Source organism: Eptesicus fuscus, chromosome 23 (genome assembly GCF_027574615.1).
Source record: "Eptesicus fuscus isolate TK198812 chromosome 23, DD_ASM_mEF_20220401, whole genome shotgun sequence".
Lineage (NCBI taxonomy): Eukaryota > Metazoa > Chordata > Mammalia > Chiroptera > Vespertilionidae > Eptesicus > Eptesicus fuscus.
Genome location: NC_072495.1, coordinates 12,159,354 through 12,187,209, shown reverse-complemented (window position 1 = coordinate 12,187,209; position 27,856 = coordinate 12,159,354). Strand labels below are relative to the sequence as shown.

General features: G+C 56.3%; 1 protein-coding gene across 3 annotated transcripts; it reads right to left on the bottom strand.

Moving 5' to 3' along the window:
* Positions 1-65: 65 nt before the first annotated feature.
* Positions 66-26,814, bottom strand: PPM1F (protein phosphatase, Mg2+/Mn2+ dependent 1F). 3 transcript variants are annotated; one of them, XM_008142642.3, is made up of 8 exons: positions 26,768-26,814; positions 20,693-20,940; positions 15,777-15,922; positions 10,640-10,842; positions 9,990-10,178; positions 8,051-8,194; positions 5,405-5,498; positions 66-4,134 (listed from the first exon to the last, which is right to left on the bottom strand). In XM_008142642.3, exons 2-8 carry the CDS (start codon positions 20,887-20,889, stop codon positions 3,755-3,757), a joined length of 1,353 nt encoding a protein of 450 aa, XP_008140864.2. In that variant the 5' UTR covers positions 20,890-20,940; positions 26,768-26,814; the 3' UTR covers positions 66-3,754. The 3 variants fall into 3 exon arrangements, with proteins under 3 accessions (XP_008140864.2, XP_054568664.1, XP_054568665.1); XM_054712689.1 differs by lacking the exon at positions 26,768-26,814 and adding an exon at positions 26,689-26,739; XM_054712690.1 differs by lacking the exon at positions 26,768-26,814 and adding an exon at positions 26,700-26,734.
* Positions 26,815-27,856: the final 1,042 nt, after the last annotated feature.

The following is a 27,856-nucleotide window of genomic DNA, read 5'->3' as shown; positions in this document are numbered from 1 at the left end:
CCGGACTCCCAGGGGAACCAGGAATTCAGAGGTGAGAGAAGGCAGAATTCAGGACGCGACGCAGGTTTCAGACTCGTGGTTTATTGACACTTGAGCGCAACAGCCCTGGGAGGAGGCTGCCTTTCTGGCCTCCCACCTGGGACTTGTCCCTGCAGTCAGGTCAGGGCAGACAGACATCCTGTCTTGGAACCTCCCCCGCCCCCCCCCCCTCCCCTGCCACAGAACCTCACTGAAATGTGCACAGATAAATCCTTGGCAAGGCTGGCACAGCACGTGAACGGCAAAGCTCAGCGAATTTGGCAAAGTTGTGGAGCCTTGGGAAAGGCCCCCAGGCAGCTGCCCCTTTGGGCTACAGGCAGAATCAAACCAAATGGCTCATTTTGCACAAACCCACCTCGTTTCCGTGTAGCTGGCACGGGAGCCAGGCCTAGGAGCTGTCAGAACTGTGCCCCTGGCCCCGGGAATACTGCTGAGGTAGCTGGGGAAGGGGCAAGGCCAGGGACTACGTGTGGGCCAGGGAGGACAGGAGACAGGGCTATGGCCAAAGGCAGGGGGCGGCCAAAAGCTGACCCAGTACCTCAGTGAGCACCCTGTTGCTGTCTCCCTAAAACACACCCATTTCCAGGCCCTGGGTGCTGAGCACAGGCTGGGCCAGGGAGGCTGTGCAACCGCCTCAGGGTTTCAGCGGGTTGGGAGTTTGACCAGCCGCCCTGGGGAGCCCGACTGCGCCGCCTCTCCCCCAGCCCTCCCACTCAGCTGCCTGCCTCTCCCACCCCTGCTGGCTCCGGATCAGCTCTACCTGTAAAAGCAAGGCTGGAATTCTCCAGCTTTTGTATTCCTTATAAGGCGCTGGCATCAGTAGCTCAATTCTTTTCCAACCCACTTCATTTTAAGAATAGACACTAGTAAAACTTATTCACCCCCTCCCTGCTGGCGGTGGGGGAAGGGCCCTCGGCACTGGCAGCATCTCCGCAGGATGTGCTGGGTTCACCCACGTACCCCCTGCACCTCCAGAATTCCTGGAGCTGCTGCAGACTCAGTGCAACCCTGTGCCCTACAAAGGGGAAACTGAGTCCCAGGGAAATGCAACGACTTGCTCAGCTTGCATAATAAATAAGCTAGTGGCAAAGCTGGGGCTTGAGAAGGGGACCAGTGTCTCAGCCAGGAGCCCTCTTGGGACTGTGTCCTGGAGAGGAAGTGGACCAGGATGCTCGGTGGTTGAAGATGCCCAGTGGCTCCCAGTGCAGCCCAGTCAAGATGGAAAAGACCTGCTCTGTGCCTAGGCGCTTGCAGAGGCCAGCCCCCGAGCAGCAGGATAACGAGGACTCCCTGGGCTAACAGCCACACCAGACAGCAATGCCTGGCTCAGGGCCTCTGCTGGGGGTGAGGGGGTGGACTCCAGCAGCCTGGCTCGGGTTGGAGAGGTGCCAGGACAAGCCTGGAGAAATGTCCTGGTGGAGCCTCAGATCGAGGCCCAAATCAGGCCACCAAGTGGTGGAATCCAGACTCCACGCACTGAAGCTCCTCTCTTGGCAGCAATCAACGGAGTAAGATGAGCAAAGAAGAGAAAAACAAGCCCATTGCTCCCTCCCTCCATGAAGGTCATGCCCTCAGGAGGCCAGGCTGGTAGGGAAGGGTGGGGACACAGCCGGCTTGCTGCCAGCCTTGTGCTGGGAGGGGCCGACGAGGAGGCTTCTGGCCCCCAGAAGGCAGCGGGCCTTCAAGTTAAATGGGGTAACACATGGTCATGTTGGCTGCCAAGCATTCTCTGAATTGCAGTGACCACGTTTAAGATGCTTTTTATCATGAGGCCCTGAGCAAGGCACTGACTACGTGGCCTCAGCGTCTTCATCCTGCTGCGGGGGTGGGATAAACTCAGAGCCTGCCTCTCCCTAAAACATCTCTCATCATCCCCGCCACTTCCCCGGGACTCCCCTCAATGCCACTGGGGTCAGGGGGCTCCCCAGGCAGATCTTCCTGGGGCTCTGCAGCTGTGGGTGGACTCAGAATGCCTCTACAGGACTCCTGGCCTTGGGGACCCGGCACCAAGCTTCCTCCCACGGCCCAGCCCCCTGGCAACCTTCTGTTGAAGCCTCAGTTAAGCAACTCACTGCCCTTCCCAGACTTGCCATCCTCTGCCTGCAGCAGCCCTGCCCACCCCTGCATGCCCACTGGACACCCGCCTCCCCCAGGCCTGACCTCTGCCTGGAGCCCTCACCCAGCCCTGCCACCTTCAATCCACACAGCAGTTGCAGCGCTCACTTGATGTGAGCAAACGAAGTCACCTGAGCCTCACCTTCCCAGGGCAGCCGGGACCGGACGAGCTCTCCCACAGGCAGTCAGGGCAGCAGAGGCTGCCAGCTATTGGCAGGAAGAGGGGCATCAGTCGGGCGGGTGGGACAGACTCCCAGCCACATCCCTGCTGCCTCCAAACAGACCCACAGGCTACATCAGGCTTGCCAGAGCCTCCGAGAATGTGTTTCCGAATGAAACCAATCCAACTACCAACACACAAGACATTCTGGAACATTCCAAACAGCAGCAAGGGCGTGCCTGCTCACGGAGCTCGGGCCCTCAGCTTAGGGTCCAGCCAGATACCAAGTGGCAGAACCAAAGAAGGTGGAGATCAGGCTCCTGGGGCCCTGAGTCCGGCCCGGGCCCCGCGGAACAGCCATGCTCTTACTGACTGTCAGTGGCACATCTCAGAGAGGCAGAAAGAACTCTTCCGGGAGAATTCTAGCCTAAACCACCCTCTGTAACAAAATAAATCCTTCTTGTGGAAACTTAAACATGCCTATTGGAACTCATCATAGGCCCGGCAGATCTAGCCTTCCCTAAAACTGTTTAAGGCACTTGAATGGCTTATTAACACTACCTGGAATGGTTTTTATTTCAATCTTGATTTAAGAAAAAAATTCAGTAATACTGCAAAAGAAGTTTCCCCTAAAAAACCAACAACAACCAATACGTAAGTTTCTAAGGATTAAAATAAATGCTAAGCTCTGCTTAAGTTATTTGACACAACAGGTCACTTTGGCACTGACAGAACAGAGAGAAAACCGGAAATACTGCTTCTGAATTAGACTTTTCCCTGGAAAACAACAATAACACAAAAGACAAGTGCAGCATCTCTGAGCTTCCCCTTCCCCTTCGGGGGACGAGAGGGACCAGTGAGGCCAGGGCCACACGTGTCCCGGCTGCCTTGATGCAGGCGGGCGACCACTGCAGACGCAATCCTAGACCCTCTCCCGTTTGGGAAGCGAGCTCGGCCAGCTAAGCGCAGCCAGGTGCGTCTGCCGACATGAACCCTCCCAGCTGTGGCCTATGAGGAATGAAGGTTAAAACCCTACGCTGGGCGCCCAGGACGTGTTTGCAAATACCCACGGCTCTGGGTCCCCCACAGCGCGCCACTGCCTCCCCCACATGCCGGTGTCTTTGGTCTGGCTGCAGCCAGTGACTGTGGCCTCTGGTTCCACCCCCACCTCGTGGGGATCAAGAGCCAGTCCAGTTCCCAGGTCATCTTCTCTTTGGCAAGGCTTCCTCTGTCCCACTGCCTGTCACGAGCAAGGTGTGATGCCCACGCCCCACGCAGTTCCACAGCCATCAGGAGGGACCGATGCGAGCGGCACAGGGCTCGGGGATCCCAGGGAAAAGCACTGCTTGGGTGGTGCCGCCTGCCCACCCCTGCCTATTGGGTCCTTAGGCATCTGAGGGGAAGGGTCACAGGGTGGGGACCACCGGGGCGCTGGACCTCCTAGCTTCTCCATGGAGTGTTGTTCTCTGGCTCCGAGAGGGCAGAGGGCAAGTCCTGGCTTCTCCTGTCAGCCTGGGATTCCCCGGCCCCCTGGGCCCACCCCTCCAGCAGGTCTCGGGGGTCCCTGAGGAAGACCACCATGACCGTGATGTTGTCACGGGAGCCCCGCTCCCTGGCTGCGGCCACCAGCTCCTCGGCGACATGCAGCCCGCTGCCCTGCTGCTTGGCCAGGCAGCTTTGCACAAGGCCGGCCACCTCCTGGTGGGAGACGACGTCAAAGAAGCCATCACAAGCCAGCAGCAGGTAGTCCTCAGAGCCGGTCAGCTCCCGGGAGGCCACGTCTGCCTCCCCAGACACACAGGGCTTCTGGAAGATATCCCCTGGCATGGGAGAGAAGTGCCTGGAGTCAGAGGACGGGCTGTCCGTCTCGCCAGGCCTGGCCGCTATGGCCTGCCCTCCTCCAATACCCGCTCACAGGCAAGGACACGGGGTGAAAAGATAACCTCCCACGGAGGGGAAGTAACAGATTATTCTGGTGTTCCTGAGGGAAGAACCAGAACCCAGCAGGGCCAGAGTTCAGCTCCAACACACAGCTTTCTCACTCCGGGGAGCGGGGCCCAGAGGGAGTGGCCCAGGACATCGCCTGGGCTATGGCCCTGGCCCTCCTGAGCTCCCGACAGCTCCCGTCAGACACCGGACAGGCACTCAACTGAGCTCGCTCTTCCTCCCCCCACACCTGCTCTTCCAGTCTCCTCAGCGTGGAAAACAGCACCAGAATCTGAGGGTTCCCTCTGATTCTCACACCCCACATCTAACCTGTTAGCAGGTCCTACTGGCTTTACCTTCAAAATGCAGCTCCAACTCCGCCCCCCCTTCGCCCGTCCCCTCCTGGTTTGGACAGCTCACACCACCCCAGCCCCCTCAGAGCTTCCTGCCGGCCCTCCTTCTGCTCTTGGCCTGACAGTCACTTGCCCAAGGACCGTGAACTAGACCCCGTCGTCCCTCATGCCCAGCTTCCCAGAGCTCCCCTCTCCTTGGAAGGGAGCCTGGCCCCTCAGCTTCCACAGAGGCCTGCCCCGCCTCCCTGCCCTGGTGTGTCCAGAGACGCAAGGGCAGAAGCCACAAGGAGAAGGGCTATAAAGAAGGCAACACGTTTGGCAAGAGGGGGACGTTCAGGAGGCTGGAGGGACAGATGTCCCATCACTGGGGTTAGCAGGAAGGAGGTGGCTCCTAAGATTCTGAAGAAGAGACATGGCTGTCGAGCCTCCGAGTGAGGCCTGGCAGCGACAGGCTGCTGAGAAAATAGAATGAGGTGGGTGGGGATGCTTATACTTCAGATTTTAAGACAGAAAAAGGAATCATCAGCATGAATGGGGGGAGGGGGGATAAATCTCACTTATGGAACATTTAACACTTATCTCCCAGCTAACCAAGGGGAACAGGCCTAGATTTTTCTGAGGAAGTGTTTTAACAAAGAGATAATGACATGTAACTTGAACCGCAGTTCTCTGTGCAAGGTGTCTGACAGTCACTTTCCAATCGGCCTTATTAAGGGCAGGCACCTTTCCAGCACATGACACTGCCGTCCCCAACGGCTGGGCCCAGAGGCCTAGCCCTGGGCAGCCTTTCTCTCGCCACTCGCCTCCTTACCGATGGCTCTGGAGACGGCCAGGGTCCCGTTGACTCTCCAGCAGTCCATGTAAGACACGAAGCCACCCAGCGCTTCGATGCGCTCCTTCTCGTCCTGCGGAAGACAGCCAGAGTGGGGGCCTCGGCGCTCCCGCAGGCAGGGCATCCGGCACTGCCAGCCGGGAGGAGCTGAGCTGGTTTCTAAGACAGCGCTGGGAGCCACAGCTCTGGAAAGATGCCCAAATGAGGCATCAGTAACACAGTGAGGGATTATAAATAACCTCATCGTCCTCCAGGTGCAGGGATGGCTAAATAGGTTGTGGTGCAAATGCAGACGGGCCGCTCACAGCCACCGACCAGCAGCCTGGCCCCGAGCAGCCCTTCAGGGCCGGGGAGATGCTCACGAGGCAACAGAAAGAGCGCGAGCCCCGGGGTCAGACGGCAGGCCCCTCAGCTGTCTCCCTTTCCAGGCAGGACACCGTCCCTTCTCCGTAAGCTGCTGGGAGGACACCAAGCGTGTGTGACATGCGGCCACTTGGCAGGGCTGGATGAAACCTGAACCAGGCCCTGGAAAGCCCTGTGGCCCTGGGTCCTCATCCTTCTCCTCCACCCACAGGCCCCGTCCGGCTCCCCAAAGGACTGCGGTGCTCCAGGCCAGAGAGGACAGGACAGAGGCCCAGTCCAGCCGTGAGTCCTAAAAGGTCTTTGGTTCGATACATTCCCCTGGAAGGAGGTTTCCAGACCTGAGCCTATTGCCTGAAGGTGGTGACAACAGTGTCTGCCGTTTGATGATGAGCCTGAGGCTTGGAAGGGGTGGAGCCAGGCCCAGGCATGGACATCTGTCCTTGCTCTTTGCATGGTCCACTCTGCTGAGCTCAGGCAGTGTTTGGGAAATGCTGCCTGCAAAAAGTGCCCAGCGGGCTCAGAGGAGGTGCTGATCACTGAGCTTACGTGGGTGCAGAACCGGGACCTCAAGCACAGGTTTGTATGTAGACCTAACTTGGGCCACATGTCACCTGGCTGCTTGTCCTGGGGTTGGAGGGTCCATCCGAGAGCAGGCACTGGAGGCCCCAGAGTGACAGAGAATACCTACCCTTTCCTGGCTGTGTGTTTTGGGCAAGTTACTTAACCCCTCTGGGCTTCAGTTCCCTCTATACAATGGGGAGAGCATATGTAGGATGCTGAGCACAGGCTGTGAGGCTAAGGAACGCTGTCGTTCCTGGCTGCTATGCAGTGCTTTCTAAAAGCCACAAAAGAAAAGACAGTTTCACACAATTACATAAAACCAACACTTCCATATGGAAAAGCCCATAAAGAAAGACAAAAGAATTTGCAAATCGCTGCACAGATAGGGAGCCAACCTCCCTAAAGTATATAAGATGCCTACAGATCGATAAGAAAAATAGCAACAGTTCAGGACAAAAATAGGCAAAAGACAGGAACGGCGTGTTCTCAGGAAAGGTGACGGAAATGATCCTCAGTCTGGAAAAGACGCTTAAGCTGGTTTTGTAACAGAAATGCACACTAAACGAAGGCCTCTCACCTCTCAGACCGCCTGAGGGGGCAGTCTGCAAATCTGTGCACTCTGACCGAGCTACTGCACTTCTAGGGACGTGCCCTTTAGATGTACCTGACCCTGAACACGGAAATGCTGTACTCAGCTGCCTGTTTCTAGTACCAAAAGACTGAAAAAAAAACCATGTCCATAGAGCAGGGATGGAAATGAATGGGACTCCACCAGCCCTGGGAGAGGGTGGGAGCACCCCATGTGTATGTACTGACGTGGAGCACCCACCAGGCGCACGAGTAGGTGAAAAAGCCAGTGCAGAGCAGCATGTGGGGCCTAGAGGCACCCCCCCAGTTGTGCAAACTCTCGCTCTCCCGCCTTAGGAGACAGAACGGACACTTCTGTGAGATATGGTCTGAGTAAGGAATAGTCATCGTTGCTTCCAGGTGAAAACCCTGAAGCTCAGGGGGGTGAGTGACCTCAGGGTCGCAGCGTAGCTTCTGCCTAAGGAAGCCCAAGCCTGGCTCCTTCCAGCCCAGCATCACCTCCTCCTGCCCTCATTCCCAGAGCCCAGGTGAGCCGCTCCTAGTCTGCGTGCATGACAAGACGCTGCACATTGACCCCACTTCCTGGCTGCCTGCTGGGCACATAGCTCAGCTCTCCCCTGCAGCTCTGGGCTCCGTGTTGCTGTGACACTGGCTGTTCATGTCCCAAGCTTTAGGGGACCCCTGGCCACTGGAGTCAGACAGGGGAGCTCTCCCTGTGGAGGAGTGCCAAGGGTTTCCTGGGAAGATGGCCCAAGGTCCCTTTTTAAAAAAATATTTTTAATTGATTTTTTACAGAGAGGAAGAGAGAGGGATAGAGAGTTAGATACATCGATGAGAGAGAAACATCAATCAGCTGCCTCCTGCACACTCCCAACTGGGGATGTGCCCACAACCAAGGTACATGCCCTTGACTGGAATCGAACCTGGGACCTTTCAGTCCGCAGGCCGACGCTCTATCCACTGAGCCAAACCGATTAGGGCGCAGGGTCCCTTTTACTTCCTAACCTGTCCCAGCAATGCCTGGCCAGGGCTCCCTGACCATCTGCTTCCCTGACAGGCCCAGCACAATGGGGCCAGGGATGTCCCAGGGCGTGGGTGGAGGGAGCCCCTCACCTGTCGCTCGGGTTTATGTGGCTCCATCATCTTCACCACCTGTCCCTGCTGCACCAGGATGACCTGCGAGTCCCCCAGCCAGGCGATGTGCAGGGTCTTTCCCGTGATGAGTGCACACACGCCTGTGGTTCCACTTTGCAGTCGCTGTGGGAGGAGAAGGCCGAGCGGGTGAGGGTGGGCACCTGCCCCGGAGGCACACGCAGTCCAGAGGGAAGAACTGTTGGAGGAGTGCTCAGAGAGAGGACAGGGCTGCCGATGCACGACGGCACCGTGACGACTTCCATTCTGTGCTTAGAGCGTCTGCTGATGGTGCAGCCCCACCCCAAATCTCCTCACCAGCCGTGTCAACTGGGGCAGGTCCACCGGGCCTCAGTTTCCCGAGGTCTAAAATGGCCATATCTTTGTATCGACCCCACAGGCTGCGGGAGAACCCACTGACGAGAACACAGGTAAGGTTCAGCGTTGGGTTGAGGGGAGGACGGGTTCTTTCTTCTTTCAGAAACAGACGCCTCATCCCTGTGTGGCTCTCACTCCCGAGGAAAGAGCACTCCCAGCGGGACACCAGCTCCTGCTGAGACCCTGCCCAGGAGAGCAAGGGGAAGTGTGGCTGCATATTAACCATGCGTTCTGTTTTCTGTATTTTTCTTAACTATATTTTTATTGATTTAGAGAGGAAGGGAGAGGGAGAGATAGAAGCATCAATGATGAGAATCATTGATTGGCTGCCTCCTGCACGCCCCACACTGGGGATCAAGCCCACAACCCAGGCATGTGCCCTGACAGGGAATCAAACCCTGACCTCCTGGGTTCATAGGTCAATGCTCAACCACTGAGCCGCGCTGGCCGATTGTTTTCTGTATTTTATGATGATTTATACTTTATGATGATTTTGTTTTCTGTATTTTATGATCATTTGTATTGGCCTTGCTAATCCTGGAGAGAATGCCCCACTCCCCACCCCTGGGCCAGCTAATTCCTAAAGACACCAAACGTCTCCCCCAAGAGACCCTTTCATGCACAAGCCAGCGGGACAGGAGCCCATGTCTTCAGCCACTTGCTCTGCCCCTCATGCTGGGCCAACGTTTCGCTGGCTCCGATAGCCGGGGACTGCCCTGCAGCCCAGAGCCTGTAGAGGTGATTCCAACTCTCCGGTCCTAAGCTTGCTGTGACTTGCTGGCCCTGCCTCACCCATGCTTCCTGCAGAGGCCACAGCCAGGCTCTCCTCTCCCGCTGCTTCCTGACCCACGTGGTGCTTCCCCCGTGGCACTGTGTGGCACGGTGCATCCTCGTGGGAACTGTAAGTAACGAACTCCTCTAGGTAATAAACTCTTCTTTCAGGACAAATGTCCTGTCATTTTACCATGCTTGATTAAAACAAAATCCTGGGCCCTCTCCGGTTTGGTTCAGTGATTAGAGCATCGGCCCATGGACTGAAGGGTCGCAGGTTAGATTCCGGTCAAGGGCAAGTACCTCAGCTGAAGGTTCAATCCCTGGTCCCGGTTGCTTGGGGCGTGTGTGGGAGGCAACCAATCAAAGTGTCTCTCTCACGTTGATGTTTCTCTCTCTCTGCCTCTCCCCCTTCCTTTCACTCTCTCTAAAAATTCTTTGGAAAAAATATCCTCAGGTGAGGATTATAAAAATATAATAATAAATAAAAGAAAACAGGATCCTGCGCCTGCACACCCGCTGCAGTGGGGCAGGTCCACACGGCAGCAGGGCCAGGCTGCACCAGCGGCAAGCGGCAAGCTTTATGTGGCTTCTGTTCAAATGAAAACACGCCCCGTTGGCTGTAAGAACACAATGACGCGACTGCCAGCAGCATTTAGTGAGAACCTTCCAGCACCGCTAAATTCCTATCCCTCCGCAGGGCTGGGCCTCTCCGATGCTAATGGCTGGCTACTAGCCCCCCACTGCACAGGACTGGCCCGCCTGTCCTCACCTCTCGCTTGGCTTTCCAGAGGAACATCTCATCGGTGCGCCGGAAAGCTTCTCTGAGGGCTCCCTCGGGGTGGGTGGGCAGCTCCGGCTGGCGAGCAGCATTGGCGTGTACGTGCACAGCGGCGTACCTCGCGGCATCCACTCCCCCGTGACCGTCAAACACTGCAAAGTAGGCGCGATCCACGGGGTCCTGATGGGAACGCAGTGGGAGTTACCGCCCTGGTGACCTCATGCCCGGCCGAGGCTGTGACCCAGCCAAAGGCTCTCATCAGGCGCTGGCTAGAAGGGTCAGGCGCTGACTGGAGGGGTCAGGTGCTGACTGGAGGGGTCAGGCGCTGGCTAGAAGGGTCAGGCGCTGACTGGAGGGGTCAGGCGCTGACTGGAGGGGTCAGGCGCTGACTGGAAGGGTCAGGTGCTGACTGGAGGGGTCAGGCGCTGACTGGAGGGGTCAGGCGCTGGCTAGAAGGGTCAGGCGCTGACTGGAAGAGCTTTGAGAGATGTCCAGCACCTCGGCCTGCAGACGGAAGCTGTAGGCATCATTCCTGCCTCGGCCCTGGTGGGAAGGTCTGCTCGGCACCCGGAGTGGTTTCCCACTGGCCTCATGAGCCGCCCTGGGCCCGGGAGGTGGAGCCCTGGCGGTGGAGCACTCACGGACAGGCCGAAGAGCTGGTTGAAGGCAGGAAGGCACACATGCCGGTCCTCCATCCTGCGGCGAGTGTTCCGTATGGCATGAATGGAGACCAGCCACTGCCGCTGCGGAGCCCGGGCAGTCAGGGGCACCTGCTTCTGCCACTGGCTGCATACTTCCCAGAGCCGGTTGAAGAAGCTCAGCGCCAGGCCCTTGGCATCCAGCACTAATGGGTAAGATGGAGGGTGGTTAGGAAGCACCAACGCAGGCCAGCCAGCGCTCTGCTCGCTCTCCCTGCCCCCCTTCCTGTGGTCTCTGCAGCTCTCCAGACAGCCCCGTCACAGGCCTGCACAGGCCCGTCCAGCCCATCACCCCGGGGCACACGGCCTGATAAACAGTGTGTGATAACCTGTGTCATCAGCAGCGAGAAGTGTCTGGGTTGGCCCCGGGGTGGAACACGTCCACTCATGGAGCACCCCCACCCAAAGAAATAGCCAGAAATGCAGGTGATTTAAGGACAGAGTACAGAATCGCTTATAATTTTGCACTAATTAGAAACAATATACATTCATGACGGAGTAAATTATGGTCTGTTCTCTTGGTGAATTAAGCTGCTATTAAAAATGATTTTTGCAAATTAACATGTAATTTGCCATTGACCCAGCAACTGCACCCCTGGGCATTTATCCCAGAGAAATTAAGACGATGTTCACACACAACTTGTGCCTGACTGCTCACTGCTCATACAGCTTTACATGTGCTAGGTGAAAACCGATTAGGCGCAGGTGTCCTTCCGGGCGTGGACAGCTGAACAAACTTGGGTACCTCATGCCATGGAAGACCACTCGGCAGGAGGAGGGAGGGGCGACTGACACACTCAGAAACCTGGGTGAATCTCCAGGGAATTATGCTGAATGAAAAGAGCCAATCCTCAAAAGTTACATACCGTGTGATTCCATTTATATGCATTCTTGAAATGACAAAATTATAGGAATAGAGATGATTAGTGGTTGCCAGGGGTTGTGTGTGTGTGTGTGTGTGTGTGGGGGGGTGGTGGTGTTAGGGTGGCATACATGGGAACTTGAGGGAGTCTTGTGGGATGAAACTGTCCAGGATCTTGACTATGTCAGGATCCTGGCCATGATATTTCAGGAGTTTTGTAAAGACGTTACCATTGGGAGGAACTGGGTAAAGGATGCCTGGGATCCCGATGTGTTATTTCTTACAACTGCATGTGAGGCTATGGTTCTCTCAAATAAAGTTTAATTAAAAAAAAAAAAAACTAAAGGGGAAAACAAAAATGGACTTTTACAGAGTTTGTAAGCCCGTAAAATGCTTACGTCCTGATACTCAGAAAAAAAACACTGATATTAAGGAAAATGTTGTGGAAAAAAGATAGAAAATTCCATATCGTGAGTATGTGGAAAAGCCTTCTACCACCTGAGCCCAGAAATAAAAGGCAGGGAAGGCACACAGCCACAATGCCAGCAGAGGCTGACTACGGGGGTGGTTTATGGGTGATGTTTTTTCTTAAGTACACCTTTCTAGTGCTTTCCCAATTTATCGTTACAGGTGTTAGTCCCAGGTGATGGCTTTAAAATCCATCTATAAATGCCTCAATACTACTTCCTTCAAGAGTGGGGGAGCTCAATTCCCTCCCCTTCAGTGTGTAACTGAGTGACCTGCTTCCGATGAAGATGGTAAAACCAAAGTGAGCATGAGTGGCCTCAGACCCCAGGTCCTAAGAGGCACAGCAGCTTCCACCCTGTGTGCCCTGTCTTTCTCACTGTCACTCTCTCTTCCTCTCTGTCTCCCTTGTGAATCACTGGCTCGGAGGGAAGCCAGCTGCCATGTCACGAGGATGCTCAAGCAGCCCTGTGGCGAGTCCACATCGCACGGAACTGAGACTTCCTGCCAACAGCCGTGCGACTGAACCATCTTGGAAGCAGAGCCTCTGCCTGCACTGGCCTTCGTCCGACCTCATGAGAGACCCTGGGCAAGAACCACCCGCTCAGTTGTTCCCAAATTCCAGACCCACAGAAACTATCCTGTATAATAAAGAGGTAATATGCAAATTGACCCTCATGCCATCACACAAGATGGCCGCCCCCATGTGGTCAAAGATGGCCACCACAAGATGGCCAGCAGGGGAGGGTAGTTGTGGGCGACCAGGCCTGCAAGGGAGGGCAGTTAGGGGCAACCAGGCTGGCAGGGGAGGGCAGTTGGGGGCAATTGGGCCGGCAGGGGAGCAGTTAGGCGTCGATCAGGCTGACAAGGGAGTGGTTAGGGGGTGATCAGGCTGGCAGGCAGGCGAGCAATTGGGAGCCAGCAATCCCAGACTGTGAGAGGGATCAGGCCTAAACTGGCAGTTGGACATCCCCCAAGGGGTCCCAGATAGGAGAGGGTGCAGGCTGGGCTGAGGGACACGCGCGCGCGCGCACACACACACACACACACACACACACAGTGCACGAATTTCGTGCACCGGGCCTCTAGTGGGATAATAAATGTCTATTGTTTAAAGTCACTAATTTTGGAGCAATGTTATGCAGCAACAGGTAACAGCACCTACAATATAGATTTTTTTTTTAATGTATTTTATTGATTTTTTTTACAGAGGAAGGGAGAGGGATAGAGAGTTAGAAACATTAATGAGAGAGAAACATCGATCAGCTGCCTCTTGCACACTCCCTACTGGGTATGTGCCCGCAACCAAGGTACATGCCCTTGACTGGAATCGAACCTGGGACCCTTCAGTTCTCAGGCCGACGCTCTATCCACTGAGCCAAACTAGTCAGGGCTACAATATAGATTTTAAAACAAAAATCCAAATCCTACCTAAGCCTGGCTCTAAGGAAAAAACGAACAAGGAGCAGGTCCAAAGGAAACCTCAGGTGCTTCACTTCAGAGACCCAGTTCATTCTGCTATACAAATCCCTCCTGAGACTCCTGCTGGCCCAGGGGCTGGTGGCAGGCACACCTAAGAGGGTGGCCCCAGGGCAAGTCACTGGAAACAGGGCAGACTCAGGAGTGTCACAGGCCACACTCGAAGGATTTGGGGAGCTGGAGAAGATAAGCTCGTGCCTAAAGGCAGTGGCTACAGAAGGAAAGAAGAAGGGCTGAGGCCAGGGGAAGATATGTCCCAGGAAATCCACACATTGGGGGTGCCTAGAATTGGCCACTGCCACCACACCCAGAACTTGGTGGCCATTCAGCATCTGTCAAGAACTGGGCTGTATCAGGTCTGAAACACCCAGGGAGACACAGCACCGTTTACTCTCTTGCCTTAGGTCACACTAGTGTTTTCGTCAACGTGTTGAAACTTGAATCTTGGCTCCAGCAAAGGGCAATTACCAATAAGAATGATAAGCTGTGGGGAGGCTCACCTGGCCCACACACTCTTACGCTGCTCACAGGACTGCCTGCTTTCCTGGCACCCACAGGCACTGCTCCCTGGGGTGAGAGGTCTCCCTGTCGCACAGAGGTCTCAGTCACATCTCTGCCCTTGGGTGATGACTCTCCTAACACCCACAGATAGACTGTAAGTCCCACTCCCATGACAGGGACGGCGGATTCAGGCAGGGACACCAGGCCTGCATGGGAGCAGGAGCCCCCACGTGGAGGTCTCTGCCATTGTCAGCCACTGTACTGCTCCTTCCCCGCCAACAGGTGGCGCTGACTTCCTGCCGGAACTCGGGCAAGGCGGGGCCTGCAGGCTCTGCAGAGGACAATGGCTGCCTGTCTCCTGCCTCTGGTGGGGACCAGAGGAGGTGGTGCTGGGATGGCTGGGGGCAGGGAACCTGGGAAAAGAGCCGGGGACCAGGACAGAAGGGCCCGGCACCTATTGCAGGGACAGGCTGTCTGTTTTCCTCTCTTTTCCTGGCCTGTCCCTGGCTCTGCCCTCAGTGCTCCCACTCATGCTGAGAAGGTCGGATGATACAGGCATACCTTGTTTTGTTATGCTTCGCTTTATTGTGTGCTTGACAAATGTTGCATTTTTTTATAAACCGAAGGCAAGATCACCCCCTAACCCCAGAAAAAGATTATGACTTGCTTTATAGGGGTGGCCTGGAGACGAATCCTCCGTGTCTCGGAGGTATGCCTGTAATTAAGTGATGTGAGGGAGGTGCTGGTGAAAGCACTACGTAAATGAACCAAATCAACACACTGTACGCCTTAAGCTTACACAGTGTGATATGTCAATTATATCTCAACTAAAAACTAATAAAATAACACAGTCAGGTAGGAAATGGCGAAGGAAGAAGAGTCTGCGGAGGCTCCCACTGCGCTGACGGCCAGGCCGGGCCCAGAACCCACTCTGTCTTCTGCATCCCGACTGGCCTCCGGCTCTGCCTGCGGCCGGAGCTGCCCCTTTCACCACTAAGCGTGGAGCCACCGAGAGCTGGCCCCCAGCCTGGCCCACCGCACAGCCCGCCACAGGCCATGGCCGGCCAACCCTTGCCTGCTGTAGTTCTGGTCTGACCCGAACGGGTACTTTGGTGAAATGTGATAGAAAGGAATGACTAGGACAATGAAAGGAAGACATGCAAAGGAAGAGCCCCGCCTCTTCAGGGGAAGGCTCACTCTCTGCTTCGGGTCCCTCTTACTGCAGGGCTTGGGCCGCCCCGCTGACCACTGTCCAGGAGTAGGCTGCCTCCCCAAGCTCTCACGGGAACCCCCTGCATCTCCACCTGACGGGGCCGAGGCGGCCCAGGCCAGGGGCCAAGCTCTGGCATTTCCTCTCCGCTGGACATCAAGGCTGCCTCTGGGAACCACTCCCACGTCACCGCAGGGTGACTGACGTTGGTGAGGCAGAACAGAAGCGTGACCGAGAAGCGGGACCTTGGTGTCCTCCCCTGTAACATGGCCACACACACATCGCTCACCCCGGCTGTTCGGAAGCCCAGCGATGGCTGCTGAGCTCCCGTGCTGCCGTCAGGCTGGGAGTGCTCTCTGCATCCTGGTGCCCCTGCCCCGTCCTGAGCACACGCACACAGCCACGTGCTGCCACGCCGCCTTCCCACCAGCAAACGGCAAAGGCCTGGAGGCCAGGTGAGCCCTGCCTTCTCCCTCTCTGGTGCTCGCCGGCAGCCTGTCCCTGTCTGGCTGGCAAGCCAGTTGCCTGCTAAGCCTGGGGTCCCAATAAAGAGGAGAACTCACGGGTCACAGGGGCCTTTTCCTCCTCCACTTCCTCGCTGTCCTCCTCCTCCTGCCTGGGCAGCTTCGTGAACTCGGAAAGGTCCGTCTGCAGCAGCTGGGAAACGGCTTCATGGGCCAGAGATGCAGCCAGCGGTGGCGGAGCGTTCCTGGGACGGGAAGGAAGTGAGCTGGGCTGGCGCCTCGGCAGAAGCCAACGTCAGAGGGACCCCTCAGGCCCCTTCCACCCAGGGACGCCCCTCAGGAGGTAGCCATGACTACTTGCACCCCAACCTGGGGCCCCACGAGCAGGTCAATCTCTTGTCCTTGGGGAGCCGACGTCCACACGACGCCATTTCCTGGGGCCAGTGCCGCTCCCGACGTGGGCTGGGGCCGGTGGGGCGGGGGTGTCACAGACTTGGGGGCGGTGTCCACTGGCCTCCACGGCCAGGCCAGACAAACTGTCCAACGTTCAGCCTGATGACAGGTGCCTGGTCACCAAGACCAGCTGGGGACCTCTGGGAGGTGGGGAGCTTATGGATTGAACTGTGGCCTTCAAAATACACATATTGAGTTCTAATCCCCAGTGCCTCAGAATGTGATCTTGTTTGGAAATAAGCTGGTTGCAGATATAATTAGTTAAGATGAGGTCACCCTGGAGTAGGATGGGCCCCTAATCCAATAACATTGGTGTCCTTATCGAAAGGGGAAATTCGGACACAGACACACACACACACACACACACACACACACACACACACAGAATGGTGTGAGGATGAAGGCAGGGACTGGAGTGATGAACCTACAAGCCAAGGGCGGCCAACAACCACCAGAAGGAACCAGCCTTGCCTGCACCTTGATCTTGGACTTCCAGCCTCCAGAACTGAGACAATACATTACTGTTGGTTAAGGCGCCAAGCCCGTGGTCCTTCATCACGGCCACCCCAGAAAACAACAAACAAAGGGAGTGTGGGACCCTTGGGCTGTGCTTAGAAGGCTGGGCTGTGCATGGCCCACGGGGTCCCTGGTCCATCAGAGCAGCTGGTACAAGGGGAGGCTGGGGGTAGGGAGGCAGGTGTCAGAAAATGGGGAGCCATGACCTTGGTGGGCTTGGAAGAGGGACGTGACATGATGGGATAGGCTTCTCCCTGGCCTCCCCCTTCAGGGTGGACTGAAGGGTAAATGCTGCAAGGAGGCCAAGGCCCTAGCGGAACAGCACCTGGCGGTGGACAGGAGGGGACAGAGCAGGCACTGAACAGGGGTCTGGACAGGTTCCTTGTCCACAGTGAGTCTCAGGTTTGGCTGAGGTCTGAACTGGAGATGGGGCCTCTAAATGAATGGGGGTGAGGGCTCGAGCGTGAAGGAGCTCGCCTGGGCAGACAGCAGCTGGAGGGCCGGGATAGCTGGAGAGGTGGCTGCCCAGGGCCGTGGAGGAACAGTTCTGGAAAGCAAGACTTGTTGAGTGCTTCGAAGATCCCAGCCAGGCCACCCAGAACAGAACTGTGGGGTTGGCGTGGGCAGGAGTGGGAAAGCAAACGGAGGGAGGAGATGGGACTTTGAGCTCAGGAAGAGGGACGAGTAAGTGGCAGCTCTTAGGAAGTCGTGGGGATGAAGAGACTGAGGCCAGTCGGGAAGGACTAAATTCTGCCACAAGACACTTTCCCATGCCTCGCTTGCCTGCCTGCCCAGCCTCCAGCCTTGGGGCCAGCTCCCACACCATGTTCCTGGCTCCCCCAGGCACAGGGGTTGCTACCCCTGGTACCCCACAGCCTTAAGAATATATCTTGCCCTAGCCGGTTGCTCAGTGTTTAGAGCATCGGCCCAAGGACTGAAGGGTCATGGGTTCGATTCCAGTCAAGGGCACGTACCTTGGTTGCAGGTTCGATCCCCTGGCCCCATTTGGGGCACATGCGGGAGGCAGCCAATCGATGTTTCTCTCTCATATCAGTGTCTCTCTTCCTCTCTCTCTCTCCCCCACCCTTCCACTCTCTCTAAAAATCAATGGGGAAAAAAAAAACCAAAACACCCTCGGGTGAGGATTAACGAAACAAAGTAAAGAATATATCCTGACCCCAGAATCGGCCTCCTCACCAGTGGGGGCCCCTTACAGGCTGGAGGACGTGTGTTCACGCCCCCGTGCCTTTCCCTGAGGACTGGGGACCCCGGTCCAGGGTGGGCGGCCTGTGGTTCTCTGCTGGGCTGACAACACTGGGCTTCACCCGGAGGGCAAGGACCGCCCACAGCCTGGCGGACGGGCCATGTCCCTTTGGGCCTAGGCACCTGTGGTGTCTACAGATGCCCTTGGGAATCTGCTGGGATGAATGAGAGGGTGGCTCAGGGGGAGAAGCCTCTGGCACTGCCTTTGAAAAACAACCAGTCAAGACATGAGAAATGACTTCCCCTGCTATTTGGGGATTTCCTGCCCACCACTGGGTTTTCCTTTTTCACAGCAGGGAGAAGGGGCGGCTGCTCCCCGGGTAGGTCGAGCTGTGTCTTCCTGCAGGCCCTCTGAAGTCCCACTGCGGAGGCCACCGAGCTTCCTTCCGGCCGTGGGGACCCAGACAATGCCTGGCTTCGGGCCACAGGCTTGCTTCCTGGATGCCCCTCCCGCCTCATCCAGGGGTTCCCGCCCACCACACTCTCAAGGCACTCAGGCCCCACGTCAGTCCGTCAGTCCGGGGCTGCTCAAGTGGCCACAAGATGCAGTGAAGGGACAGGTGTGGGTGCAAGGCCCAGGGACCCGACAATCGCTTTAGTCCCGCCCACCTCGGGATTTTCAAGGAGTTTCTAGTTTATTTTTATTTTTTTAAAAAATATATTTTGGTGTTTTTTTTTTAACAGAGAGAGGAAGGGAGAGGGACAGAGAGTCAGAAACATCGATGAGAGAGAAACATCGACCAGCTGCCTCCTGCATACCCCCCACTGGGTATGTGCTCGCAACCAAGGTACATGCCCTTGACTGGAATCGAACCTGGGACCTTTCAGTCCGCAGGCTGACGCTCTATCCACTGAGCCACACCGGTCAGGGCTAGAGTTTCTAGTTTAGCAGCAGAGATGAAAAGGCACATAAATAATACAGTGTAAGGTACACACTGCTTGGGGACCTGAGATGTAACATGGAACTGCTAACAACAGGGGAAAGACAGGATAGATATTGTCACACCCTTGAACTCAGGGATCTGACTTCCAGTCAGTGTCGCAAAAGAGACCACTGACAATCTGAACAAACTCCATGGACCAATATGCTCGGGGCCCCTTTCACCCACGAGCCCGCACGCTCGAGCTCCAGGAACGGGAGCCCCGGTGGGATGCTCCTGACAGTCACACGCAGTGTAGACAACATGTCAGCATCTGCATCTACATAGGAAAGAACAACTAGAAAAAGACAACTATAACTATAAATCCTGATCCCAGAATATAAATCCACTAAGATGGCTGAAAAATATCAGACTTTAAAATATTACACTTTGCCCTGGCTGGTTTGGCTCAGTGGATAGAGCATCAAAGGGTCCCGGGTTCGATTCCGGTCCAGGGCACATGCCCGGGCTGTGGGTTCCATCCCCAAGAGGGGGGCGTGCAGGAGGCAGACAATCAATGATTCTCTTCATCACTCTCTCTCCCTTTCCCTTCCTCTCTGAAATCAATAAAAATATATTTTTTAAAAAGTTTGATACATTTAAAGAAAAAATAATAAATAAAATATTACACTTTAAGGTGCTCTGAGGTGGATTCTCAGAGGCCGGCACCACCCCTGAAGCCAAACAACTGGCAACCCCCTCTACACACGCCATCCCAAGGGACACCGTCCCTGGGCATTTTCTCCTAAGCTCTGTGGGACTGTGGGGGATGCTGGGATGGATGTGGCCTGGAAGCCGGCCCACAACAGGGGCCTTTGTGCTCAGCGACCCAGGCTCCCATACAGCAGAGCGGGTGGTTCTGCTGGGGGACCGGGAGGGCGCGTGGGAATGGAGCTGACCTGTCACACAGGAAGCACATGGAGGCCAGGGCCGGGTCCTGATTTTAGGAGTGATGCAGTCACTAGGGACTCTAGGTGTGGTCCCTCAAAGAAGGATGAGGGTCACAGGCCATGAGCCTCCCCCTATAACCCCCGAGATCTGCTAACCTGGTTGTGCTCCCTTTCTGTGGCTCCGCTTCCTCGTCTGTGAAACGGGGGAAGCACCACCACACTGCTCGGCGGGGCAGCGTGGCCTGCATGCTGGGCACATGGCCAGGCCCTGCCTCAACATGGAGGCCCTGGCCAGTCTCCTAGCCTGTCTGGCCTCTGTCTCCCCATCTGTAAAACGGGACAGAAATAGGGCCTGCTGCTTAGCACCTGTCACGAATTGAATCGTGCCCTCCAAAATGATAAGCTGAAGTCCCAACCTGCAGTGGTTCACAATGTGACCTTATTTGGAATTAGGGTCTTTGCAGGTCAGACTGGAGCAGGGTGGGCCCCACATCCAGTAGGACTGGCATCCTTACAAGAAGGGGATGCACAGAAAGACAGGGAGAGACGCCACGTGAAGACAGACACACGGGAAGATGCCATGTGACAACGAGAGCCAGACTGGAGTGGTGTGTCTCCAGGCCAAGGCACACGAAGGACTGGATGACACCAGGAGCCAAGAGAAGGGTCTGGAGCAGATCCTGCCAGACAGCCTTTGTCTGAGAACATTCCCTGCTGACACACTGATCTCTCACTCCAGCCTCCAGAGCTGAGACAATACATCTGTGTTGCTCTGAGCCACGGAGCCTGTGGTGCTCTGACATGGCTGCCCTTGGAAACAACACAGCGTTGTCACGGGGATTCACACAGGGAACATGATTTGCACAGGGAAGGATGTGGGGGGTAAATGCCAGGTTCAAGGCTGGCCTGTGGCACGTGCCATGCCCCTTCCTCCTGTCCTGTGCTGTCCCCTCCCGGTGGGTGCACGGCCTACCTGCTGCTCAGGAAGCCCACTGCCAACTCGGCCAGCTCGCCCTCCACCTCCTCCTGGCTCAGCACCGTCCCTGGGATCTTCCATGGCAAAGGGCTCTCCGCGCTCAGTGGGGCTGGGAAGTCGCGGAGAAACTCGTCCAGGAAGCTGGGGGTCTCCTCTGCCATCTGGCTGCTCTGCTCTGGGGCTCCAGAGGCCATGCCCAGATCATCCCGGGGGGCCTGCTGCCAGGATTCCAGGCAGGCTTCACTCTAGGGAGAGACAGGAGGGTGAGCAAAAACAGGAAGCATTTGGTGCCCTGCTGTGGGGTCTTCGGGCCCTGCAGTGCTGACTGCCAGGTCTCCGGCACCTCCAAGCATCATACAGCAGGTGTCACACCAAGCCCGGAGCTCAGGGCAGAAGGGCAGGGCCACCCAGTTTCACACACAGCTCAGGGGGCCCAAGTAAGTGGGAGGCACAACCCTGGCTGGTCTGATCTGAGAGGGATGGGGAAGCGGCTTCAGGAGAGGGAACCAGGAGCAGCAACTGCATGGGTGTCCTAAGGAAGCTGCGTTACTGGCAGAGATGGGCAGCATGGCCAGTGGTGGGCAGGAGAGGGAACTAGGGCCAGGCCACCGAGGCAGGTGAATGAGGCAGGTGAGGGGGTTCAACTTGACCCAGGACCTGGGCATCCAGGAGGTGAGGAAGTGATGGCAGCAGGTCTGTGAGCCTAAAGGTGGTACCCAGAGGGGTGGGTGAAGGGTCACCTGTTGGGGAAGGAAGAAAAGGGCCTGGACAGGATGGTGGCAGAGCCCACATGCAGGAGAGAGCTGGCCCTGGGCTATTGCAGAAGGCACCAGGCTGTGGGGTGCCCAAGGGCGTGGCAGGAGGGAAGAGAGGGTTAACCCAGGACGATCAGGGGAGTTTGGGATGTGGTCAAGCCTAATAAGTTCTCTCCATCGGGAGGAGTCCAGGCCTCGTGAGGCCCGGCTGGAAGGCAGGCACAGGCCACCGACCCGACTGTCCCGGGCATAGCGCCAGCCTCCAGGGCTCTTCCTCCCAGCAACCCTTGGAAGGCAGAGGGCTTACTAGCTGCCAGCCCCAGTGCATTACCTGACACACTCCTGGGAGCCAGGACGAGCCCCCATTTCACAGATGGGAACCCTGAAGCTTGGGGAGGGGCAGTCCTTTGCCCGAGAACAGATGGCGTCATGGGGGGATTCTGGAGCCCAAGCTCATCATGCCTCCCTTCCCTCACCCCACTTCTCACATCTGGAAGGTGTCACTCACCCCCATCTTTCACCCCAATGAGGGACTCCAGTTCCTCTCCCCCAGCTGAGAACCACCCTCTCCACCTCAAACCCGGCCCCTCCCTCCCCAGCCTGTCTGGCTCAGTTTGTATGCCAGCAAAGGCCCTGTCTGTCAGACAACCCATGGCCCCAAGGGTGCACTGAACTCCCACCTCCTACTCACAGCCCTCCAGAACCAAACAATCCCACAGGTCTTCCCTTCACTGCCCCTCAGGGTTAGCCTCTGCCCCTCCCGTCATAACACACACACCTGGGTAGTCACCTCCCATCGCCACCTGCTGACAGGCTCCTCACTCTTGTCCCTTGCTCTCTTCCTCTCCATAGCATCCAGGCTGGGAGACTTTCTTTGAGAATGAATTCCACAAATTTATCCCCCAGAAAAATAGTATTTCTTTTTTTTTAATGTATTAATTTTGAGAGAGAGAAAGGGAGACATTGATGTGAGAGAGAAACATCGATTGGTTGCCTCCTGCACACGCCCAACCAGGGATTGAACCCACACCTGGTATGTGCCCTGACCGGGAATTGAACCTGCTACCTTTCAGCGCACGGGGCGACACTCACACCAGCCTGGGCAAAAGTTAATTTTTAAAAGCAGACACACAGAAATAATGTAGAGCCCTAACCAGTTTGGCTCAGTGGATAGAGCTTCGGCCTGCGGACTGAAAGGTCCCAGGTTCGATTCCGGTCAAGGGCATGTACCTTGGTTGTGGGCACATCCCCAGTAGGGAGTGTGCAGGAGGCAGCTGATCGATGTTTCTCTCTCATCGATGTTTCTAACTCTCTATCCCTCTCCCTTCATCTCTGTAAAAAAAATCAATAAAATATATTTAAAAAAAGAAAGAAAGAATGTAGAAATGGGGCCACGAGTGGAGTGATAGGACATGGGGACAGACTTAGGTTCATTGTTATCCTTCCATTTACTCATAAGGAGAAGCGAATACAATGCAACCCCAGATTACAAAGGCAAAGGGTTAAAAGCTCAAGAATGTAAAATAAAGAAGGGAAACCACTGCATTGCAACCACCAGGGTAAGACTGTGAAACGGGGAGATCAGGAAAGTCTGGGATCAGGAAAGTGGGGTGGTGAGGGTCAGCTTGGGAGGAGGACGGCCAGCCAGGCCCCACCAGGGCCACAGATACAAGAATCAAGCCAAAGACAACAACAAGATGACAGCAAGAATTTCCCAGCAGGCTGGACACCCTGGGGCAGAAAGTTCCAGCCTCCTGTTGCTTAGAGAAGAGAGATGTAATGCCACGCTGCCCCCAGCAGCACTGAGTGTCCCAGGTCGGGTTGGGAAAGGCTGAGAGCAGAAACCCATACTCCACAGGCACTGAAACCTCAGGGTCCAAACAGAAAGGCAGCGTCCTCACTGACCTCCCCAGAAGGCACGGGAGGGCCCCAGTTTGAGAGCCCTGGCCTGGCCCACAGAATAAAGGACAGAGTTCAAGGCCCTTTGCCTTCGACCTCACTTGCTGGTGGTGGCGCTGCTGGACATTCTGTAATGCGGAAGCCTCCTAGCCTTGGGATGCTGTTTTCTATGCCAGGAGGCCCTCCCCTTCCAAGAGAGCCAGTTTCCCTTGGGGTTCAGGGGCCCTTCTCTGCACTGCAGACCTGGTCTCTGCCACGGCCCTGCTCACCACGCAGGGGGCTGCAGTCGTGCGCCCTGTGCCCAGTGCCCCACTTCCAGGGTCCAGTGTGGGCCTGGACGGCAGCCTGAGTGGGACCCGTGTGCCTTGGGGGGTCCAGAGGGCGAGGCAGCAGAGGTGACAGGGTTGGCCTGCAGCCTGGGGTGCAGGCTGGCTTACTCTCAAGGCCTGCACCAGCTCCGCTCCTCCGCCACGCAGGTGGGTGGCCCCGAGCCGCCCTGCCTGCTGTTTCTGCATCACCGAGAGGAGGTGAGACGCAAGGAGAGGAACCAGGACATGGTTTCCGTTCTCTGGGGCCCCGCTGGTTTATGACATACGAGTAATTTCCTTCCCTGCCCTTCCTTTTTTCAACAAACTCCCGACGTGGTGCTGGAGTCACATGGATATGAGCAAAACAATCCCAGCCCTTGGGAGCCTGGGGCCTAGAGATAAAGGATGAAGAGGGGAGGGAGGAGTGAGGGGCTGGGTGTCAAGGAATTCCTAACGCAAAGGGGGACCCAGAGTGGCCCTGGGGACAATGCTGTGGCCCTGAGCTCTCACGGGACCAACTGAGGAGACAGTCTCCGGAACCATCCAGGCCCAGGCCCAGGCCCAGGCAGCACAGGATGAGGCGGCGCTGAGGCTGGTGCAGGGATGTTCCAACGGGAGGGACTTGGGCATGGGTGTGTGCAAGTCACCAAAGACCTGGGGTGAGTCTGGGAGGATACTGAGCCTCCGGCCCCCAAAGCCACCTGCCTCAAACAGTCTGGCTACACCGGGCTCCTGGAATGACGCCCCTCTGCACGGGCAGCCAGAGTGACCGAATGACAGAGCTGCCAGCTAACATCTGCCAGGGGCCCACAGGTGCCATCACTGCTTTGAGTACTCTTCCTGGATCACCTCTTTCACCTCCCAACACCCTGCTGTCCCTGCTTTATTTATACAGGTGGGGGCTGCAGCGTAAGGGCCAACTAACTTGCCCAATGTCCCTCGATGGGGTTCATGACTACTGGCCCCTGAGTGCAACGGGAACCCCACCCATCCTGCATCGGCCAGCAGCCCCGATTCAGCCTCTCTCATGGCCCCGTTTTTTCATTTCTGTGCCCCTTGCGCTGGCACCGCCGTCACCTCCGTGCTCCTGGGCCTTGCTGGAGGGTGGCATTCCATTTTGCCTCGAGACCTCTCTAACCCAAGCCCCACAACACCATTGAGGCCCAGCCTTCTGTCTTCTGTGGCTCTAGAACACGTTTGCTGGCACCTGGCTTGTAAAAAGTCCGTTTTCCCCCCGTTTAAAATACCGACTTTCCTCTAGTTCACTAGTTTTAACCCATAAGCTCAACTAACGCTTATTTGTACAATTGCATTTTTCTAGGTCTGGACAAAATACTTGTTGAGTCCTGTTTGACTTCAGAAACCTCGTGGAAAAAAAAAAGATCGCAATCCTCAGAAAGGGGAACCGAATCACTGTTACAAAACTACTGTATTCACTGTTTAAAATTTTTCTACAAAAGGAGAATCTTCTTTCTTTACTTCTGAAAAACTACTGGAGTTTGTAAATGCATCCAGATCTTTTCATATAGATTATACACACACACACACACGTGTATATGTACATAAATATATATAACTTGTATATATACATATATAAATGTTGTGCTAAAACATACACAACATACAATTGACCATTCTACCCATTTTTAAGGGCACAGTTTTGTTGAGCAACCACCACATTCACATGCTTGACCTTCTCACTAGATTGTAAGCTCCCTGAGGTCAGGAAGCCCACCCCTGGCCCCTCAGGTGTTAACACTGCCTCTGTGCACGGCAGCCCGCAGGCCTGATGGCAGAGGGCGGGGCTGGCTTCCTTCCACCACCAGTGGGTGGGTGGTGTGGGCTGAGAGGTGCAGCCTGAGGTGGGGAACCTCCGAAGAGAAAGCGAAAACACTCTGGGGAACACAGCGGGCAGCAGAGAAAGGCTTTGAGGGCAGGGCTGGCAGCAGGCGAGATCTCAAAGGCATTCTCAGAAGGAACCTGTGTGGAGGTTGATTGCTTTCAAAGTGGCATCTTTGTTTGTTTGCCTCTGACAACTAAGCAGAAAGCACATGCTGTTCGGCCACGTGGCCGGTGGAGAAATAGGCTCAGGGGTGGCGAACAGCCCACCTAAGGTCACTGGGCTCAAACAGGATCTCCAGGTGCCCTTATTAATTATTATAGTTCCACCTCGGTTGCAGGAAGAGGAGAGTGAAACCTGACAACAGGCCGGACATAAGCATAAAGGCCAGAAGTGAGCTGGCGATGACCTCAGAGTCTCTCTGGCGAAGTGGGAGCACAGCTCCACCCAAAGACCGGGCCCCAGGGAATGCCATGAGGACGTGTGTCACTCAGGACCTGTGCCTGGCTGGGGGGATGCTGGGGGAGGAGTCCATCACCATCCACTGGGCCCCACCCTGCCAGGCCCTGCATGAAAATCCCTACAACCAGGTGCCGTTTCTCCCTACTGCACAGAGGGGCCAAGGGGCTCGCCTGAGGTCGCACAGCTGCAGTGGCGGGTCCCCGGTTCTACCTCACACGTGTCCCGCTAAAGCTGCTGCAGCCCAGGCACCGGCTTTCGGCAAAGCCGCTGAAATACACCTGGGGGAGGGCCGAGGGCGGCAGCAGGCCATGGGTGCGGGCACTTGGGCAGACACGCAGTCCTGCAAAGGTGCAGGGGCCGGTGAGGTAGGGGTCTGGGCAGTGGGCGCGGCCCAAACACTCCAGAGGGAGCGGCGAGGCGGGGAGGGGCCGCACTCCGGACACACGGGGGCGGTTCACCCCTCAGCACCCCATTCTTCTTTGGCCCTCAGTCCCCACCTGGCCCTGGCTCGGCCACACCCCCGCCAGGCCGTTCTGCACCCTTGGCTGCTCAGCCCCCCCAATTCCCCGCCTCAGGTTCCTCAGCAGCTCCTCCCGCTCTTCAGCCCCCCACTCGGCCCCCTGACCCTTTTGGGTCTCTATCTCGGCCTCCCCGCCTCCGCAGCACCCCGTTCCGCCCCTTCTGGTCCTCAGCGCCCCCAATTCACCCCTGCACAGCTAGAGCCCCCACCTGAGCCTCACCCCAGCGCCGTCAGCACCGCAGTCCCGCGCCCCGGGTTCCCTCTCCCCCAGGTCCCCGCGGGCCTCACCTGCCACTCAGCCGCTCGGCGCTCCGCGAGCCGCTCCGGCCGGCCCCGCCCACTTCCCGTCCCCCGGCGCCGCGGGCGTCGCGCAGGCGCGGTCAGGCCTGGGCGGGCGCGGGGGTGGGGGAGGAGGCCTCTGCTGCCCCCTGGCGGCCTCCAGGCTCGTGACCGCGGCCCTTTCATTTCAGGGGAAGAGCGGCCCCTCCTGGGTCCTGGCTGCTCACTGGGACTTGCTTCACTTCCCTGGCCTTTGAATGGGGACAAGCAGTCCCTATTTCACAGCGCCCAGAAGTTAAGCAAGTTGTGCAGTCAACAGCCGTTTAGTGGCAGCGCACGGATACGCACCCAGACTGTCCAGGGCCCGCCATCCATCAGGAAAGGAGGCCCAGGCCACCATGCTTTTAGAGACTTATACACTGAGTGGCCAGATTATTATGATCTCTGAACGCCTAATAATCTGGCCACTCAGTATATATATATTATATATTATATGTATATGTATAATATATAGAGGCCCGGTGCATGAAATCATGCATGGGTGGGGTCCGGCCAGCCTGGCCAGGGGGAGGGGACATGGGCAGTTGGTGGCCTGCCTGCTGGTCGAACTCCTGGTCGAGGGGACAATTTGCATATTAGCCTTTTATTACATAGGATATACACTGAGTGGCCAGATTATTAGGCGTTCAGAGATCATAATAATCTGGCCACTCAGTGTATAAGTCTCTGCTGCTACGACAATTACCACAAACTTGCACAAATTTATTGACAATCTGGAGGCCGGAAGTCCACAAGGTCTCAATGGGCTAAGTTCAAGGTGTCAGCAGGTGCGTTCCTTTCTGGGGGCGTTGGTGGGAATCCGTTTCCTCACTTTTCCAGCTTCTAAAGACTGCCCCACTCCTCTGCCTGTGGTCTTTCCACCTTCAAAGTAAAGACCCTTGTGATGACATTGGGCCACCCAGATAATCCGGATCATCTCCCTCTTTTAAAGTCAGATGATGGCAATCTTACTGGTAATTCCATCTGCAATCGTGATTCCTTTTTGCCACATAGAGGCCAGAAAGATCTAGACATCTTTAGCGGCCACTTTTTTTGCTA